The sequence below is a fragment of the Bos indicus x Bos taurus genome, chromosome 8 (genome assembly GCF_003369695.1).
Source record: "Bos indicus x Bos taurus breed Angus x Brahman F1 hybrid chromosome 8, Bos_hybrid_MaternalHap_v2.0, whole genome shotgun sequence".
In the NCBI taxonomy this organism is placed as follows: Eukaryota; Metazoa; Chordata; class Mammalia; order Artiodactyla; family Bovidae; genus Bos; species Bos indicus x Bos taurus.
This window is the reverse complement of record NC_040083.1, coordinates 72,467,409-72,484,296: the sequence shown is the minus strand read 5'-3', so window position 1 is coordinate 72,484,296 and position 16,888 is coordinate 72,467,409. Positions and strand designations below refer to the sequence as shown.

General features: G+C 43.9%; 1 protein-coding gene across 2 annotated transcripts in view; it reads right to left on the bottom strand.

The window, feature by feature from the left end:
• Window positions 1–16,888, bottom strand: part of DOCK5 (dedicator of cytokinesis 5) — a 280,652-nt gene that overhangs the window by 200,016 nt on the left and 63,748 nt on the right. For both annotated transcript variants that reach the window (XM_027549946.1, XM_027549947.1), the window contains exon 2: window positions 266–349. In XM_027549946.1, coding sequence (XP_027405747.1) covers window positions 266–349 — 84 coding nt within the window. The remainder of the gene's footprint in view (window positions 1–265; window positions 350–16,888) is intronic.

Below are 16,888 nucleotides of genomic sequence, written 5' to 3'. Positions count from 1 at the left end.
AAATAGGATGGGGATACACAAGAGCATTGTAACTTACAGATTGCAGAGTCACATATTTTGATTCTGGTGTCTGGGCACGTCTGTGCTCGGGCACTCAGCTGGCTGTTTTGAAACCACCCTGGTACAAAACCCTAAGCGCTTCCTAGATTTTTACTAGCATCGCTTCAGGAAGTAAACTGTGTTGATGTTTGCTCCAAGAGCCTTATGAGTAACTCACACTGCTCGGGCCTCCCCACCCATCTGGCAGAAGGCCATCCAGACTTACCCTCATACATTTCCAGGATGTGAACTGTGTCTCCAACCTGCAAGGACAGCTCCACATCTTGAGAGGCGTTGTAGTTATAGATCGCTGGAAAGGAGAAACAGAAGACAGAAATGATGGCATCGGTGGCACTTAAAATACAAGTCACCAAAGAGCACACCCAGGGAACTTCCCTGATGGTCCAGTGGTAAAGAATCCGCCTTCCAATGCAGGGGACACGGGTGCAATCCTTGGTCAGGGATCCAAGATCCCACACGCTACAGGACAACTGAGCCCGTGTACCACAACTGCTGATCCCTCTCACTCTAGAGCCTGTGCTTTGCAACAAGAGACGCTGCCATGTGCCACAGTGAAGACCCAGCGCAGCCAAAATTAAAAACAATATACGCAACTTAAAAAAAGAGCACATACTTTAGTTATTGAACCAATTCTCCAACAAATAACCACCTCTTTAATCATTTCAAGTGAATCCCCTTCTGAAAAGCAGAGAGCATCCTCCTGGATTCCCACTGCTGGCATTTTAGTCATTCCTCCATCCAACAAGTTTTGGTTGGTTGCCTGATATGTTCCACATATTGTGCTACAGACTGGAGACAGAGTGTTGAGACACTCAGATGTGGTACCTATACCAGGGATTTTTTAATAGTATAGTATGGGAAGTGACAGAGTAAATGTATCATTACAGACACAACTCCTTAATTAAAATGGTTATATAAGAGTTATCAGCCTACAATACCACTGAGCTTCTGATCTCTTGGCCACAGGGCGAGCCATCTCCTGGCTTCCCTGACAGTAATTGGCAGCCTAAGGGCCAACTGTGAGTCCCATCCATCCCCCAGCCCAGTAATAAACTAAACCCCAGTGGCTTCCTTGCCCCCAGTTCTAGGCATCCTGTGGAAATGGGGCACCTTAGCACTTTCTCATCAAGGTGATCGCCATCAGCACAGCACTCAGGACTGGACCAGATCGTGAAAAACAGCAGACTAACTCTTGTACCTCCAAAAGAAGGTGACAATCCAATTTTAAGATGGGTAAGAGTTCTGAAGAGACATTTTACCATGAATTATATACGATGAATAATCAGAGCAAGAAAAAATGTCCAACAACCATTAGTCATCAGGGAAATGCAAATTAAAACCCCAAGGAGCTGCAATTTCACACCCACTAGAATGGCTGTAACTTTTAAAAGGCAGACTTGGCAGGAATGTGGAGAAACTGGAACCCTTATGCATTACCAGTAGGAATGTAAAATGATATAACCTCTCAGTTTGACAGTTTCTTAAAAAGTTAAACATGCAACCCAGCAATTCTACTCCTAGTTATTTACAAAGAGAAAGGGAAACATGTCAACACAACTTCATGTGAATATTCAAAGTCACTGTGGTATGCAGAAAAATACCCCCCACGCAAAGATACACATCAGATTTTGAAACGTGCAAGTGTTTCAAGGTAGCAAAAAACAAGATAAAGATAGGAGAGGAGGTTATTCTGAAAATTCAGGCTGTGACCTAAACACAATCCTATGTATCCAGATAAGAGAGAGACAGAGGGAGTTTTAAGAGATTTACAGAAGAGAAGGCAACATGAGGTTGGAGGCACAGGGTGAAGTAACGTGACCTCAAGTTAAGGATTGGCATCACCACTAGAAGCTAGAAGGGACAAGGAACAGAATTCCCTGAGAGCCTCTAGAAGGAGCACAGGCGGTCAACACCTTGATTTTCGATCTCTGACCTTCAGATCTGTGAGAGAAGAAAATCCTGTTGTTCAAGTCACCAAGTTTGTGGTCATTGGACATTGTAAGGACATTGACAAGAAGCCAACACAGCAGCATTATTTATAACAGCCAAACACCAGAAACAACTCATTCACTTAAGAATCAATGGATATATAAAATATGGTCTGTCCATACAATGAAATTACTCAGCAATAAAAAAGAATAAAAGGGACCTTCCTGGTGATCCAGTAAGACTTCATACTCCCAGTGCAGGGGGCCTGAGTTTGATCCCTGGTCAGGGAATTAGATCCCACATGCCACAATGAATGATCCTGCATGCCACAACTAAGACTCAGTGCAGCCAAATAAATAAATAGAAATAAATATTTTTAAAAAAGGATTGAACTGTGGCTGATGCATGTCAATGTATGGCAAAAGCACTACAATAGAGTAAAGTAACTGGCCTCCAATTCAAATAAATATATTTTAAAAAATAAATAAAAAGGAATGAACTATGAATACACTGCAACTCAGATGACCTTCAAAGACATTATGCGAAACAAAAGTCATATGTACAAAATATATTAGGCTTCCATTTATTTATCTGTAGTATCCAGAAGAAGCCAATGGCTGTCAATGGCATAGGGCATTTCATTGTTTCCTGGGGTTGAGGGTGTGAATGGTGACTGAGCATAACGGGCACCAGGGAGCTTTAGAGAGAGACGGAAACATCCTAAAATGGGATTTGGTGGTGCTGATGGTCTCCAAACTCTGCGTATTTACTCAAAATCAATGAACTATCTGTCTAAAATGGGTGGATTTTATGGTGTGTTAGACTTCAGTAAACCTTTTTTTTTTTTTTTTAAAGCAAATGTATTTCTTGCCCTCTCTCATAATGAGTGAGCTGTTTCCCTTCAGGGAGAAAGAACCACCTTAGAGATTGGGTTCTATCCATGTACCTGAGGATCCAAGGAGTCCATGAGATTCCCCATCTCTGCAGCTCTGATGAACATGAGGCTGGTCACTCAATCCATTTGCCAGATCCCACAAGGGTCATTAAAAAGGGAAGAACGGTAACCCTGCCATTGCCAGTCGTGAACAGTAGCCATTGCCTCCTGCTCTTTTCCTGAGCCGGCTATCCACCTGGTTCAGCAGACTGCCAGTAGACTCGGGCTTCCATCAGTCTATCTCGGAAAGGAAGGAGCAGACTACCAGCCCCACATTTTCAAGTGGCTTCTTTAAAAAAAACAAAATTAAACATTGTATTTTGTATTGGCATACAGCCACGAACAATGTTGTGACAGTTTCAGGTGGACAGCAAAGGGACTCAGCCATACATATACAGATACATATACCCATTCTCCCTGAGGCTCCCCTCCCACCCAGGCTGCCACATGACATGGAGCAGAGTTCCCTGTGCTGTACAGTAGGTCCTTGTTGGCTATCCATTTAAAATGTAGTAGTGTATACATGTTCAAGCAGCCTCTCTTTGTGAAGACAATCAATCAAATACGTGTTCTTCTATAGCCTTGGCACAGACTCCTAGAGGTATGTTGGAGATGATCGACTATTGAGCTTTTAGACTGTATTATGAATTCAGAACAAGGGCAGGCTGATGAAGTGGGCTGGGAGAAACTGCACCGAATTCAGCAGAAGGAGTTAGTTCCCGGTTTCTAGACGCTTTCACGGGCCACAAGGCCACAGCTCCTGTTCCACTGAAATTCACTTCCTTCATCTGACCGCTACTTGATTCAAATGTTTTGCCTACTAAGTATACCGCTGGTTCTCTATGGAAAATGTCGGTCTTCATCTCTAACTCCCCCGAGCCGCATTCACTGCCTCCCACCGGACCGGTTCCTTGCTCTGGCCCCACCAGCGGATGGAATCAGGAAGTAGGGAGGCTGCCGTGTCACAGTGTATTATGTAACCATCAAGCTTCATGTCTTCCTTGTTCTTAGTCACCAGGAGAGCGAGCAGAGGCGCCCCACGGCTGCAGCTGGCACTGTAGCCCCAAGCTCCAAACGTGTACCAAGGACTGCTGCAAACACAGGTACGCACGCACGCACACCACAGGCTATTGCTATTTACTCGCTCAGTTGTGTCCAACTCTTTGGGACCCCATGGAATGTAGCCTGCCGGCTTCGTCTATGGAATTTTCCAGGCAGGAATTCTTGAGTGGGTTGCCATTTCCTTCTCCAGGGTAAGTTCCTGACCCAGGGACTGAATCCACCTCTCTTAAGTCTCCTGAATTGGCAGGAGGATTCTTTACCAAGGCGCCACCTTAAATCCTAGATTCCTAAGCCTGACAATCAAAGTGCTCCCCAAATTATCCTGGCCTTAATTATCCACTGCTGCTTCATCATCTGCCAAATTGACCCTCTGCTTCAGTTGAGACTCATAATCTCTCCTAAATTCTGTGCTCCACTCACAGTTTACCTCTATCTGGGGCAACAGTTTATCTTTTTCTTCCGCATACTGCAAAGCTCACATTCACAATGCAATTCCACAAATGATGAGTGACAGTGGTAAAGAATCTGCCTGCCAAGCAGGAGACACAGGTTCAATCCCTGGGTCGAGAAGATCCCTTGGAGAAGGAAATGGCAACACTCTCCAGTATTCTTGCTTGGAACAACCCATGGACAGAGGAGTCTGGTAAGCTACAGTCCATGGGGAAACAAAGAATCAGACATGACTTAGCAACTAAACAGCAACAACAATCACCCTGCAAGGACCTCATTATTCTCCATCATTCCACAAGTTTTCTTTCCAACACAGTTTGGATTTTTAATCAGAGATAATCTTGTGTTATCATCTGCCACAAAGCAGAAGGTAAACCCCTCATGAATGGGGACCTGGTTACACATTATTTTGTCTTTCCAAAGAACTGGATGAGGCTCAAGGCACAAGAGTGGCTTTTATGAGACCCATCCATCAAAATTCAGTTATTTACCACTTCTTCCCCAAACTTTCAGATTATTTCCCTGCTTCCCCCAGAAGCAGCAGTTATGGTCTCCCACCACTCAAGAAAGGGGTATCCAATCATTCCCTTGTGTTTTTTATTTGCAAATTATACAAGACAATCTATCTTTCCAACATAAGCCTTCAAAGAGCTTCACTTAGGAAACATCCTTCAACAATGCCTTCTGCTGGAATGACAAGTCACCAGTCACACTTGTGCTGTCTGTTTCACGTCTTCGGACTGAAGTACTAACAAGATTTCCAATCACTTACAACGACCTCTATTCATGCCAAGTCCGCACTTTTGAACCATGCCCTTCCCTCACCCTCTGTAATATACTTCATTTCCGTTGCAGTTTATGGTTTCACTTCCATATGGAATGCAGTCATTGTATGGAATGGCTGCCAATTACCATATTATTTAACGAGGAAACAGAGACTCAAAGGGTCAGCACCTTGCTCCGAGGAACCCAGCTTTATGAGCAGCAAAGCTGTTACTAATACGGCCCAATGATGACCTATTCATCCCATTTTACCAGACTGGTCCATGATGGCAAAGAGATGCCCTGGAAGAGTCTATGAGCAAAGAAAAGAGCCTGACCGATTCTCAGTATGTTGTCTGCCTTATGTGTGTGTGTGTGTATGTGTGCTCAATCACTCAGTGTATCCAACTCTTAGAATTCTCTCACTACGGGCTTCCCTGGTGGCTCAGTAGTAAAAAAAAAAAAAAAAAAAATTCAGCCTGCCAATGCAGGTGACAGGTTCGATCCCTGAGCCGGGAAGATCCCACATGCTGCGGAGCAACTAAAGCCTGTGTGCCACAACTACTGAGCCTGTGCTCTGGAGCCTGGGAGCTGCAACTATGGAACCCATGTGCCCTAAAGCCCGTGCTCCACGAGAGAAGCCACGGCAATGAGAAGCCCATGCCCTGTAACTAGCGAGTAGCCCCTGCTCGCCACAACTAGAGAAAAGCCCATGCAGCAACAAAGACCAAAATGTTTTGGTCTTTGGCTTTTGCACAGCCAAAAACTTAAAAAAAAAAAAATTTTTTTTTAAAGAATCCCCTCATTCTTTAAGACTCCAACCTCCTCAAACAAGCTTTACCATATAAACTGGTAATTGGTGATCATGTTGTCTGTTTGCCTGATGCTATTTCAGGCATACAACTAATGCACTCAGTGGATTGTGTTTTCTCCCTGGAATGTGAATAAATGCTACAGAGGAAGACAGAGAAAGGAGAAATAAAGGAAACCCTTTGGACTGAACAAAACAGACTCAATTCTGCCAGTGACACAAGCATGACCTGGTTCGTCTAGGGCCTCAGTTTCCATCTGTAAACTAGGCATTGGACCGGATGACACGAAGAGTAACTGTGGCTGCAAGCCCCCTGATTCAGGAGGTTATGATAAGAGGGAAGACAAACAATTTGTGTCCTTTCAAATCAGCAGGCACCACCACAATCTCTTGTTTTGTCTGAGGAAATTAAACAAGAACTGTGAGTTGCTGTGTATGAACTGACTTGCTAGCTGCTGTGAAAGACGAGCTCCTGGAATTCTGCCCTAAGCAGCTTACTGTTTATGTCGCTAAAGTATAATTTTGTAGAGCCAACTAGACAAGACGGTATGTCTACAAATGTAAAACAGTTTGCATTTTACCACATCTTTGATTTGGCCTGGCCTTTTCTTTTGAACCAGACTTTTAAAAGACAGAGGAAAAGAGAAGAAATTTGAGGTCTTGGGATTGCTGCTGTTGTTCAGTTGCTCAGTCGTGTATGACTCTTTGTGACCCCATGGACTGCAGCACGCCAGGCTTCCCTGTCCTTCACTCTCTCCGGAAATTTGCTCAAACCCATGTCGACTGAGTCAGTGATGCCATCCAACCATCTCGTCCTCTGGCCTCCCCTTCTCCGCCTGCCTTCAATCCTTCCCAGCACCAGGGTCTTTTCCAATGAGTCAGCTCTTCGCATCAGGGGGCCAAAGTATTAGAGCTTCAGCATCAGTCCAGTGAATATTCAGGGTTGATTTCCTTTAGGATTGACTGATTTTAGGATCATGCAACAAAAACCAATAGAATAGACTGATAAGTGCCAATATGAGGACTGATTCTGACAATGAAAAGTTGATGGGTTACTAGTATTTAATCTTTTTTGATAAATTAGGTTCTTTCATGAATCCTCAAATTACAGCCCCCAAAGAATAACTAGAACCTGACATGGTCTATTATAGTGTTTGGTAGTGTGTATGAAAGAAAGAGCCAACAAACACAGAACAAGCTCCCAATCTGAGTTGTCTGCTACTCCAGAATATTAACAAGATGATCAAACGTCATCATTTTCCTTTTTATCTTGATCTGCCTACTTTCAGCCAGTAGAACGGTAGACTATGGACTTTCCTGGTAGTCCAGTAGTGAAGACTCTGCCCTTCCATTGCAAGGGGTATGCGTTCAACTCCTGGTCTGGGAACTAAGATCCTATAAGCCACACAGAATGGCCAAAAGAAAAAAAAGACTAAAAAGGTCAAAGAATTGATGCTTTCAAACTGTGGTGCTGGAGAAGACTCTTGAGAGTACCCTGAACCGCAAGGAGATAAAACCAGTCAATCATAAAGGAAGTCAGTCCTGAATATTCATTGGAAGGACTGATGCTGAAGCTCCAATACTTTGGCCACCTGATGCGAAGAGCCAACTCACTGGAAAAGACCCTGATGCTGAGAAAGACCAAGGGCATGAGAAGGGGGCGACAGAGGATGAGACGGTTGGTTGGCATCATCAATTCAATGGACATGAGTTTGAGCAAACTCCGGGAGATGGTGAAGGACAGGCAAGCCTGGCGGGCTGCAGTCCATGGGGCTGCAAAGAGTTGGACATGACCGAGCAACTGAACAACAACAAAGGAGGAAAGCTAAAACAAGGCAATTCAAAATTGTAAAATAGAAAGTCTTTGTTCTACAAACACTGGGAGCTTTACGCCACAGCTTCTCTAAGTAAGAAATGGATGTACCAGTATATTTTTCCAAAGAAGAGAATGCAGCAGAACCTCGAGGAAGATAACAAGTGGCAGACACAGCAGTCACCTGCCCCTTTCCCCTTTCTGGCTCTGTCTGGCTTCCCATTTGGGGCACGGTGGCAGCCATATCCTCAAAGATGGATACAACAACCCTCACCAATAGAACAGTAGAAGTCATTCAGTGAAAACTGGGAATCAGGAAGAACTGTAGAGGTAATAGAACAAGCTATCCTCAGCAGTTCTCCCAGGTAAAGTTAGACAATGAAAGGCAGGTGTCCTTAAGGACAGCAAACCCATTTTATTGCAGGCAGCTAAATACAAAGCTTGCTCCTTGGAAGGAAAGCTATGACAAACCCAGACAGTGTATTAAAAAGCAGAGACATCACTTTCCCAACAAAGGTCCATACAGTCAAAGCTACAGTTTCTTCAGTAGTCACATACGGATATGTGAGAGTTGGACCATAAAGAAGGCTACACGCCAAAGCATTGATGCTTTCGAACTGTGGTGCTGGAGATGACTCTTCAGAGTCCCTTGGACAGCAAGGATATCCAATCAATCAATCCTAAAGGAAATCAACCCTGAATATTCATTGAAGGACTGATGTTGAAGCTCTAATACTTTGGCCACCTGATGTGAAAAGCCAACTCATTGGAAAAGACCCTGATGCTGGGAAAGAGTAAAGGCAATAGGAGAAGGGGTGGCAGAGAATGAGATGGTTGGATGACCTCACCAACTCAATGGAGATGAACAAACTCCAGGAGATGATGAAGGACAGGGAAGCTGCAGGTCATAAGGTCATAAAGAGTCGGGCATGACTTAGCAACTGCACAACAATAAGAAAAGTACAAAGCTCCCCTAAGAAACAGCAAGAGAGTCTGGGAATAGCTTAGGATTTTAACCATCTTCTTGCTGCCCTTTCCAAGCATTTCTGCAGTGATTCAACTGAGGACTCAGGGTGTTACTGACAACACCAAGGATGCCTCAATCGTGGCCTCACGTGTACTCTCCACCTGGGAGTAGCACTAAAGGTACATATTCTAATGTCACCACGCTTACACTTCTACTACCTGCTGTTCTTTTCAGCTGACCTCTTTCTTGATGAGGAAAAGTAAGAGAGAGAGAGAGAGAGAAACAGAAAAGAAAAACCAGAGGGCAACTAAGGAAGGATTTTAATGAAGAAGAAAAAAAAAAAAAATTAACATATTAACAAGACCAGAACATCTTTCCTTAATCAGATAAGGCATTATCATCAGGTTCTTCTCAGTTCAATTCAGTCGCTCAGTCGTGTTCAACTCTGCGACCCCATGAATCGCAGCACACCAGGCCTCTCTGTCCACCACCAACTCCCGGAGTTCACTCAGACTCACATTCATCGAGTCAGTGATGCCATCCAGCCATCTCATCCTCTGTCGTCCCCTTCTCCTCCTGCCCCCAATCCCTCCCAGCATCAGAGTCTTTTCCAATGAGTCAACTCTTCACATGAGGGGGCCAAAGAATTGGAGTTTCAGCTTTAGCATCAGTCCTTCCAATGAACACCAGGACCGATCTCCTTTAGAATGGACTGGTTGGATCTCCTTCCAGGCCAAGGGACTCTCAAGAGTCTTCTCCAACACATTTCAAAAGCATCAGTTCTTCAGCGCTCAGCTTTCTTCACAGTCCAACTCTCACATCCATACATGACCACTGGAAAGACCATAGTCTTGACTAGACGGACCTTTGCTGGCAAAGTAATGTCTCTGCTTTTCAATATGCTGTCTAGGTTGGTCATAACTTTTCTTCCAAAGAGTAAACGTCTTTTAATTTCCTGGCTGCAATCACCATCTGCAGTGATTTTGGAGCCCCCCAAAAATAAAGTCTGACACTGTTTGCACTGTTTCCCCATCTATTTCCCATGAAGTGATGGGACCAGATGCCATGATCTTCGTTTTCTGAATGTTCAGCTTTAAGCCAACTTTTTCACTCTCCTCTTTCACTTTCATCAAGAGGCTTTTTAGTTCCTCTTCACTTTCTGCCATAAGGGTGGTGTCATCTGCATATCTGAGGTTATTGATATTTCTCCCAGCAATCTTGATTCCAGCTTGTGCTTTTTCCAGCCCAGCGTTTCTCATGATATACTCGGATGTGGGATAGCTTCTCTCGGATGCTGCCCCTGACCTTGGGCGAGGGGTAGCTCCTCTCGGCCACACTTCTGTGTGGTCTTCAGGTTCTTCTAGGTATACATTATTCTTACACAAAGATGAAAGTGAAAAAGAGCAAGTGAAAGTCAGTCATGTCTGACTCTGGGACCCCATGGACTATATAGTCCATGGAGTTCTCCAGGCCAGAATACTGCAGTGGGTAGCCTTTCCCTTCTCCAGGGGATCTTCCCAATCCAGAGATTGAACCCAATTCTCCCGCATTGCAGGCGGATTCTTTACCAGCTGAGCCACAAGGGAAGCCCAAGAATACTGGCATGGGTAGCCTATCCCTTCTCCAGCGGATCTTCAAACCTGGGTCTCCTGCACTGCAGGCAGATTCTTTACCAACTCAGCTAAGAGGGTAGTCCAAAAACACACACAAAAAAATGGTAAAGATGATCTTCTTCGCAACGAAGAAATAGAGACACAAATGAAGAAGACAAATGTATGACTACACAGAAGAAAGTGGTGGAGGTTGGAGGAATTCTGAGACTGGGATTGGCACTTACACACTATTGATACTGTGTATAAAATAGAGAACTAATGAGAAAATACTGTATAGCACAGGGAACTCTACTTAATGCCCTGTGGTAACCTGAATGGGAAGGAAGTCCAAAACAGAGGGAATATATGGAGTAGGAAATGGCAAACCACTCCAGCATTCTTGCCTGGAAAGTTCCATGGACAGAGAAGCCTGTCAGACTACAGACCCCCATGGGGTCGCAGAGTCAGACACGACTTAGCACACAGGCATTTGTATACATACAGCAGATTCAATTTGCTGTATAGTAACCTAGATAGCATATTCAAAAGCAGAGACATTACTTTGCCAACAAAGGTCCGTCTAGTCAAGGCTATGGTTTTTCCTGTGGTCATGTATGGATGTGAGAGTTGGACTGTGAAGAAGGCTGAGCGCCAAAGAATTGATGCTTTTGAACTGTGGTGTTGGAGAAGACTCTTGAGAGTCCCTTGGACTGCAGGGAGATCCAACCAGTCCATTCTGAAGGAGATCAGCCCTGGGATTTCTTTGGAAGGAATGATGCTAAAGCTGAAACTCCAGTACTTTGGCTACCTCATGCGAAGAGTTGACTCATTGGAAAAGACTCTGATGCTGGGAGGGACTGGGGGTAAGAGCAGAAGGGGATGAGAGAGGATGAGATGGCTGGATGGCATCACTGACTCGATGGACGTGAGTCTCAGTGAACTCCGGGAGTTGGTAATGGACAGGGAGGCCTGGCGTGCTGCGATTCATGGGGTTGCAAAGAGTTGGACACGACTGAGCGACTGATCTGATAGTAGTAACTACCACAATATTGTAAAGCAACTATACTCCAATAAAAATTTAGAAAATAAAATATAAATCAGACAGATTGAAGATAAAAAATGGTCAGATCTAAGATTGGGCCCAGGGATCGAACCCAGGCCTCCTGCATTGCAGGCAGATTCGTTATTGTCTAAGCTACTAGGGAAGCCCAAGAATACTGGAGTAGGTGGCCTATCCCTTCTCCAGGGGAATCTTCCTGACCCAGAAATTGAACCGGGGTCTCCTGCATTGCAAGTGAATTCTTTACCAGCTGAGCTACCAGGGAAGCACAAAATCTAATTTAAAAAAATAGAATAGAAATGAGACCAAAGATTAAAAATGGTCATATCTAAGACTGGGTTGAGCTGCGACATCTATCTTTCAGACAGAAATCATAATTGAGGAATAGAGAAGCTAAGATAAAAGCCACCAATTATTGTGGAATCTAGAACAAGCATCTTGACATGATAGTCAAAAACGTTGCTAACTATTTTCTCCATGTGTACATGAATTTGAGATAAAACACAATTCACTGGCGAAATGCATGATCCCCAACCAGGCTGGAAAACCCATTAATTTAAAACCATCAACCTGAACATTCAAATATAACAACAGCAGCTTTGGTCCCGGGCTTATGTCTCTGCAGGGCCTGTTCCAAGATGAGCTCAGCCAGTCTACTTTCCCTATAGCCCGCTTTCAAGAGGGTCTCAGAACACTTGGACTGCAAGGAGATCAAACCAGTCAATCCTAAAGGAAATCAACCCTGAATATTCATTGGAAGGACTGATGCTGAAGTTGAAGATCCAATACTTTGGCTACCTGATGCGAACAGCCAACACACTGGAAAAAACCCTGAAGCTGGGAAAGATTGAAGGCAGGAGGAGGAGGAGGCAACAGAGGATGAGATGGTTGGATGGCATCATCAACTCAATGGACGTGCGTTTGAGCAGACTCCGGGAAGATAGTGAAGGACAGGGAAGCCTGGAGTGCTGCAGTCCATGGGGTCGCAAAGAGTCAGAGAGGACTGAGCGACTAAACAACAGAAGAATGAAAGCCCAGCTTTTCTATTATATATGGGGAAAGCACCAGGAACAAACAGAATGTGGGCACACGTGGCCGGGACGAAGGGAGAATCAGAAGAGCCAAGAGCTGAGGAGAGAGCCTGACACTGAAGAGATGTGGGGAGCCTCCTTTCATAAATGGAGAAACAGGCACTGGGTGTGTGATGGACCAAGGTGACACTGAATTACAGTCAGGCTCTTGAAGGTACTTTGCACAGCTTGGCCAAAAATCTACCATTCTGTTCTTTGGCAAGTCATTTAATCTTATGGCTTCAGTTTCCTCATCAATAAAGTGACATGTATAAACTGGTATTTTGCCTACCTCTTAGATGTTGAAGCTGAAATTCCAATACTTTGGCCACCTGATGCGAAGAGCTGACTCGTCTGAAAAGACCCTGATGCTGGGAGGGATTGAGGGCAGGAGAAGGAGGAGCAACAGAGGATGAGATGGTTGGATGGCATCACCGACTCAATGGAGATGAGTTTGAGTAAACTCCGGGAGTTGGTGATGGATAGGGAGGCCTGCCATGCCATGGTCCATGGGTTCGTGAAGAGTAGGACACGACTGAGCGACTGAGCAACTGAACTGAACTAGAGCTGTTGTAAGAGTAAAATGTGGTGGTGGTTTAGTCACTCTCATGTGTCGTACTCTTGCAACCCCATGGACTGTAGCCCGCCAGGCTTCTCTGTTCATGGGATTTTTCAGGCAAGAATACTGGAGTGGGTTGCCATTTCCTTCTTCAAGGTATCTTTCTGACCCAGAGATCAAACCCAGGTCTCCTGCATTGCAGGTGGATTCTTTACCGACTGAACCACCAGGGAAGCCCCATGAATAAAAAACATAAAAACGAGTAACTGTTGGAATGTTTTTGGAACCAAGATTTTTCAGCATCACAGAAAGACAAGTATGAAATAAAAAAGATACATAACTTTGGACTAATCTATTTGAACTGGAAATTCAGTATGAGTTTAGAATACTTTTCTCTCTTGAAAAATACATATTCATTTCAACTTGTGGCCAAAGCGGACCAAAGAACACATCAGGAATCAGATGCTACTATCCTGTCTTAAACATATAAAATATCAAAAAGGGGGAAGGGGAGGGTGGGATGAATGGGAAAGTAGCACTGATATATATACACTATCCTGTGTAAAACAGACAGCAGGTAGGAACCTGCTATTTAGCACAGGGAGCTCAGCCTGGTACTCTGAGATGACCTAGAGGGGTGGGGTGGGAGTTGGGAGGGATGTTCAAGATGGAGGGGACATATGTATATATATGACTGATTCACTTCATGATGGTTTATTTGCTAAGTCATGTCCAACTCTTGTGATCCCATGGTCTGAGCCCGCCAGGCTCCTCTGTCCATGGGATCCTCTGGGCAAGAATACTGGAGTGGGTTGCCACTTCCTTCTCCAGACTCACTTCATATTACAGCAGAAACTAACACAACTTCATAAAGCAGTTATACTCCAATTAAAAAAACAAAAATATGACACAGTGGTTTTCAGACACTGAACAGCAATGCAATGCAGGAGAATGATGCTCTTACAGATGAGGAGATAAAGGAAATCTACAGTTGCATCTCCAGGCAGAAGTTCAGGGAGGAGAAATCCAAACAGCACAGTAGTCACCTTGAGATGTGAGGAGAAGGTTGAGAATTCAGGGAAGTCGAGGTGGGAAGCAAGTTCAAGGCAGAGAATCCAAGAGGTGAGGGCTGCAGCAATTTCCCTGTTAGCTTAGTTGATTACCAATCAGCGTGTGAAGAAAATTCCCAAGGGCAAGGGCAAGAGCAGAAGGAATAATTCCCAAGCCTCACAAAGGGCTGGGAACAGTTTCCATTCTCCACAACCAGAGTCGAGAAACGTTGGGATAACATGGCCATCGGCTTGAGTACTCAGAAGAGTAAGTGCCTTGGTCCTCAGAAGGACCATTTTGCCTGTGCTGGTCTCACCTGATAAAGATGAACTGCAGATCTGGAAAGAATAAACATTTCCTCATAACTCCATCCCACAACAAGGCTTAAACGCTCAACAAGATAAAACTTAAAATGTTTGACATCTAGTTCAAGATTACCAGGCATGCAAGGTAGAAAAATACTCCTTACCATTAGGAGAAAAACGAACCATAGAAAAAGACCTAGCAATGATGTAGACCAGGTAACAAAACAAATCCCAGTTAACTGAAAAAGAGTCAAATCATAACAAAGCATGTTCTTTGACTACAATGGAATTAAATTAAAACTCAGTAACAAAGACATTTAGAAAACCCCAAGATATTGGCCTTCTCAAGTAGAGCTAGTGGTAAAGAACCTGCCTGCCAATGAAGGAGACATAAGAGACACAGGTTTGAACCCTGTGTCAGGAAGATCTCCTGGGGGAGGGGAGGGAAACCCACTCCAGTATTTTTGCCTACAGAATCCCAATGATAAGAGGAGCCTGGAGGGATATAGTACATAGTGTTGCAATGAGTCAGACACGACTGAAGCAACTTAGCACGCAAGGTATTTGGAAACTAAATAAGACATCTCTAAAAAAAAAAAAAAAAAAAGACAACATTAAGAAGAGGTTGCAAAAATACACAGAAGAACTATACACAAAAGATCTTCATGACCCAGATAACCACGATGGTGTGATCATTCACCTAGAGCCAGACATCTTGGAATGCAAATTCAAGTGGGCCTTAGGAAGCATCACCACGAACAAAGCTAGTGGAGGTGACGGAATTCCAGTTGAGCTATTTCAAATCCTAAAAGATGATTCTGTGAAAGTGCTGAACCCAATATGCCAGGAAATTTGGAGAATTCAGCAGTGGCCACAGGACTGGAAAAGGTCAGTTATCATTCCAATCCCAAAGAAAGGCAATGCCAAAGAATGTCCAAACTACCACACAATTGCACTCATCTCACACACTAGCAAAGTAATGCTCAAAATTCTCCAAGCCAGGCTTCAACAGTATGTGAACTGTGAACTTTCAGATGTTCAAACTGGATTTAGAAAAGGCAGAGGAACCAGAGATCAAATTGCCAACATCTGCTGGATCACTGAAAAAGCAAGAGAGTTCCAGAAAACCATCTACTTCTGCTTTATTGACTACACCAAAGTCTTTGACTGTGTGGATCACAAGAAACTGTGGAAAATTCTTCAAGAGATGGGAATACCAGACCATCTTACCTGCCTCCTGAGAAATCTGTATGCAGGTCAAGAAGCAACAGTTAGAACTGGACATGGAACAACAGACTGGTTCCAAATTGGGAAAGGAGTACATCAAGGCTGTATATTGTCACCCTGCTTATTTAACTTCTATGCAGAGAACATCATGAGAAATGCTGAGCTGGATAAAGCACAAACTGGAATCAAGATTGCCAGGAGAAATATCAATAACCTCAGATATGCAGATGACACCACCCTTTTGGCAGAAAGCAAAGAAAAACTAAAGAGCCTCTAAATGAAAGTGAAAGAGGAGAGTGAAAAAGTTGGCTTAAAACTCAGCATTCAAAAAAACTAAGATCATGGCATCTGGTCCCATCACTTCATGGCAAACACATGGGGAAACAAATGAAAACAGTGAAACACTATTTTTTGGGCTTCAAAATCACTGCAGATGGTGACTGCAGCCATAAAATTAAAAGATGCTTGCTCCTTGGAAGAAAAGCCATGACCAAAAGCAGAGACATTACTTTGCCAACAAAGGTCTGTCTAGTCAAAGCTATGGTTTTTCCAGTAGTCATGTATGGATGTGAGAGTTGCACTATAAAGAAAGCTGAGCGCCGAAGAATTGATGCTTTTGAACTGTGGTGTTGGAGAAGACTCTTGAGAGTCCCTTGGACTGTAAGAAGATCCAACCAGTCCATCCTAAAGGAAATCAGTCCTGAATATTCATTGGAAGGACTGATGTTGAAGCTGAAACTCCAATACTTTGGCCACCTGATGTGAAGAACTGACTCCTTGGAAAAGACCCTTATGCTGGGAAAGACTGAAGGCAGGAGGAGAAGAGGACAGTAGAAGATGAGACAGCTGGATGGCTCATCACTGACTCTATGGACATGAGTTTGAGTAAACTCCGGGAGTTGGTGATGGACAGGGAAGCCTGGTGTGCTGCGGTCCATAGGGTCGCAAAGAGTCGGACACAACTGAGCGATTGAACTGAACACATTTCTTCATTTTCCTTTCAGTGGACACTGGGTTAATTCATGTTTTTGCTGTCACAAATACTGCTGTGAAACACTGTGAACATACTTACAAATATATATATATATATATCCGGTACGCTTGTGCAAGGGTTTTTCTGGGACAGTGGTTTTAAAATTGTCTGACCTGTAATCTATAGGAAGACGTGAACTTCACATTATAACCCAATAATCTCAGCTTGCTTGTTGTAGTATAGAGAAATGCAATGGTTTTTTTT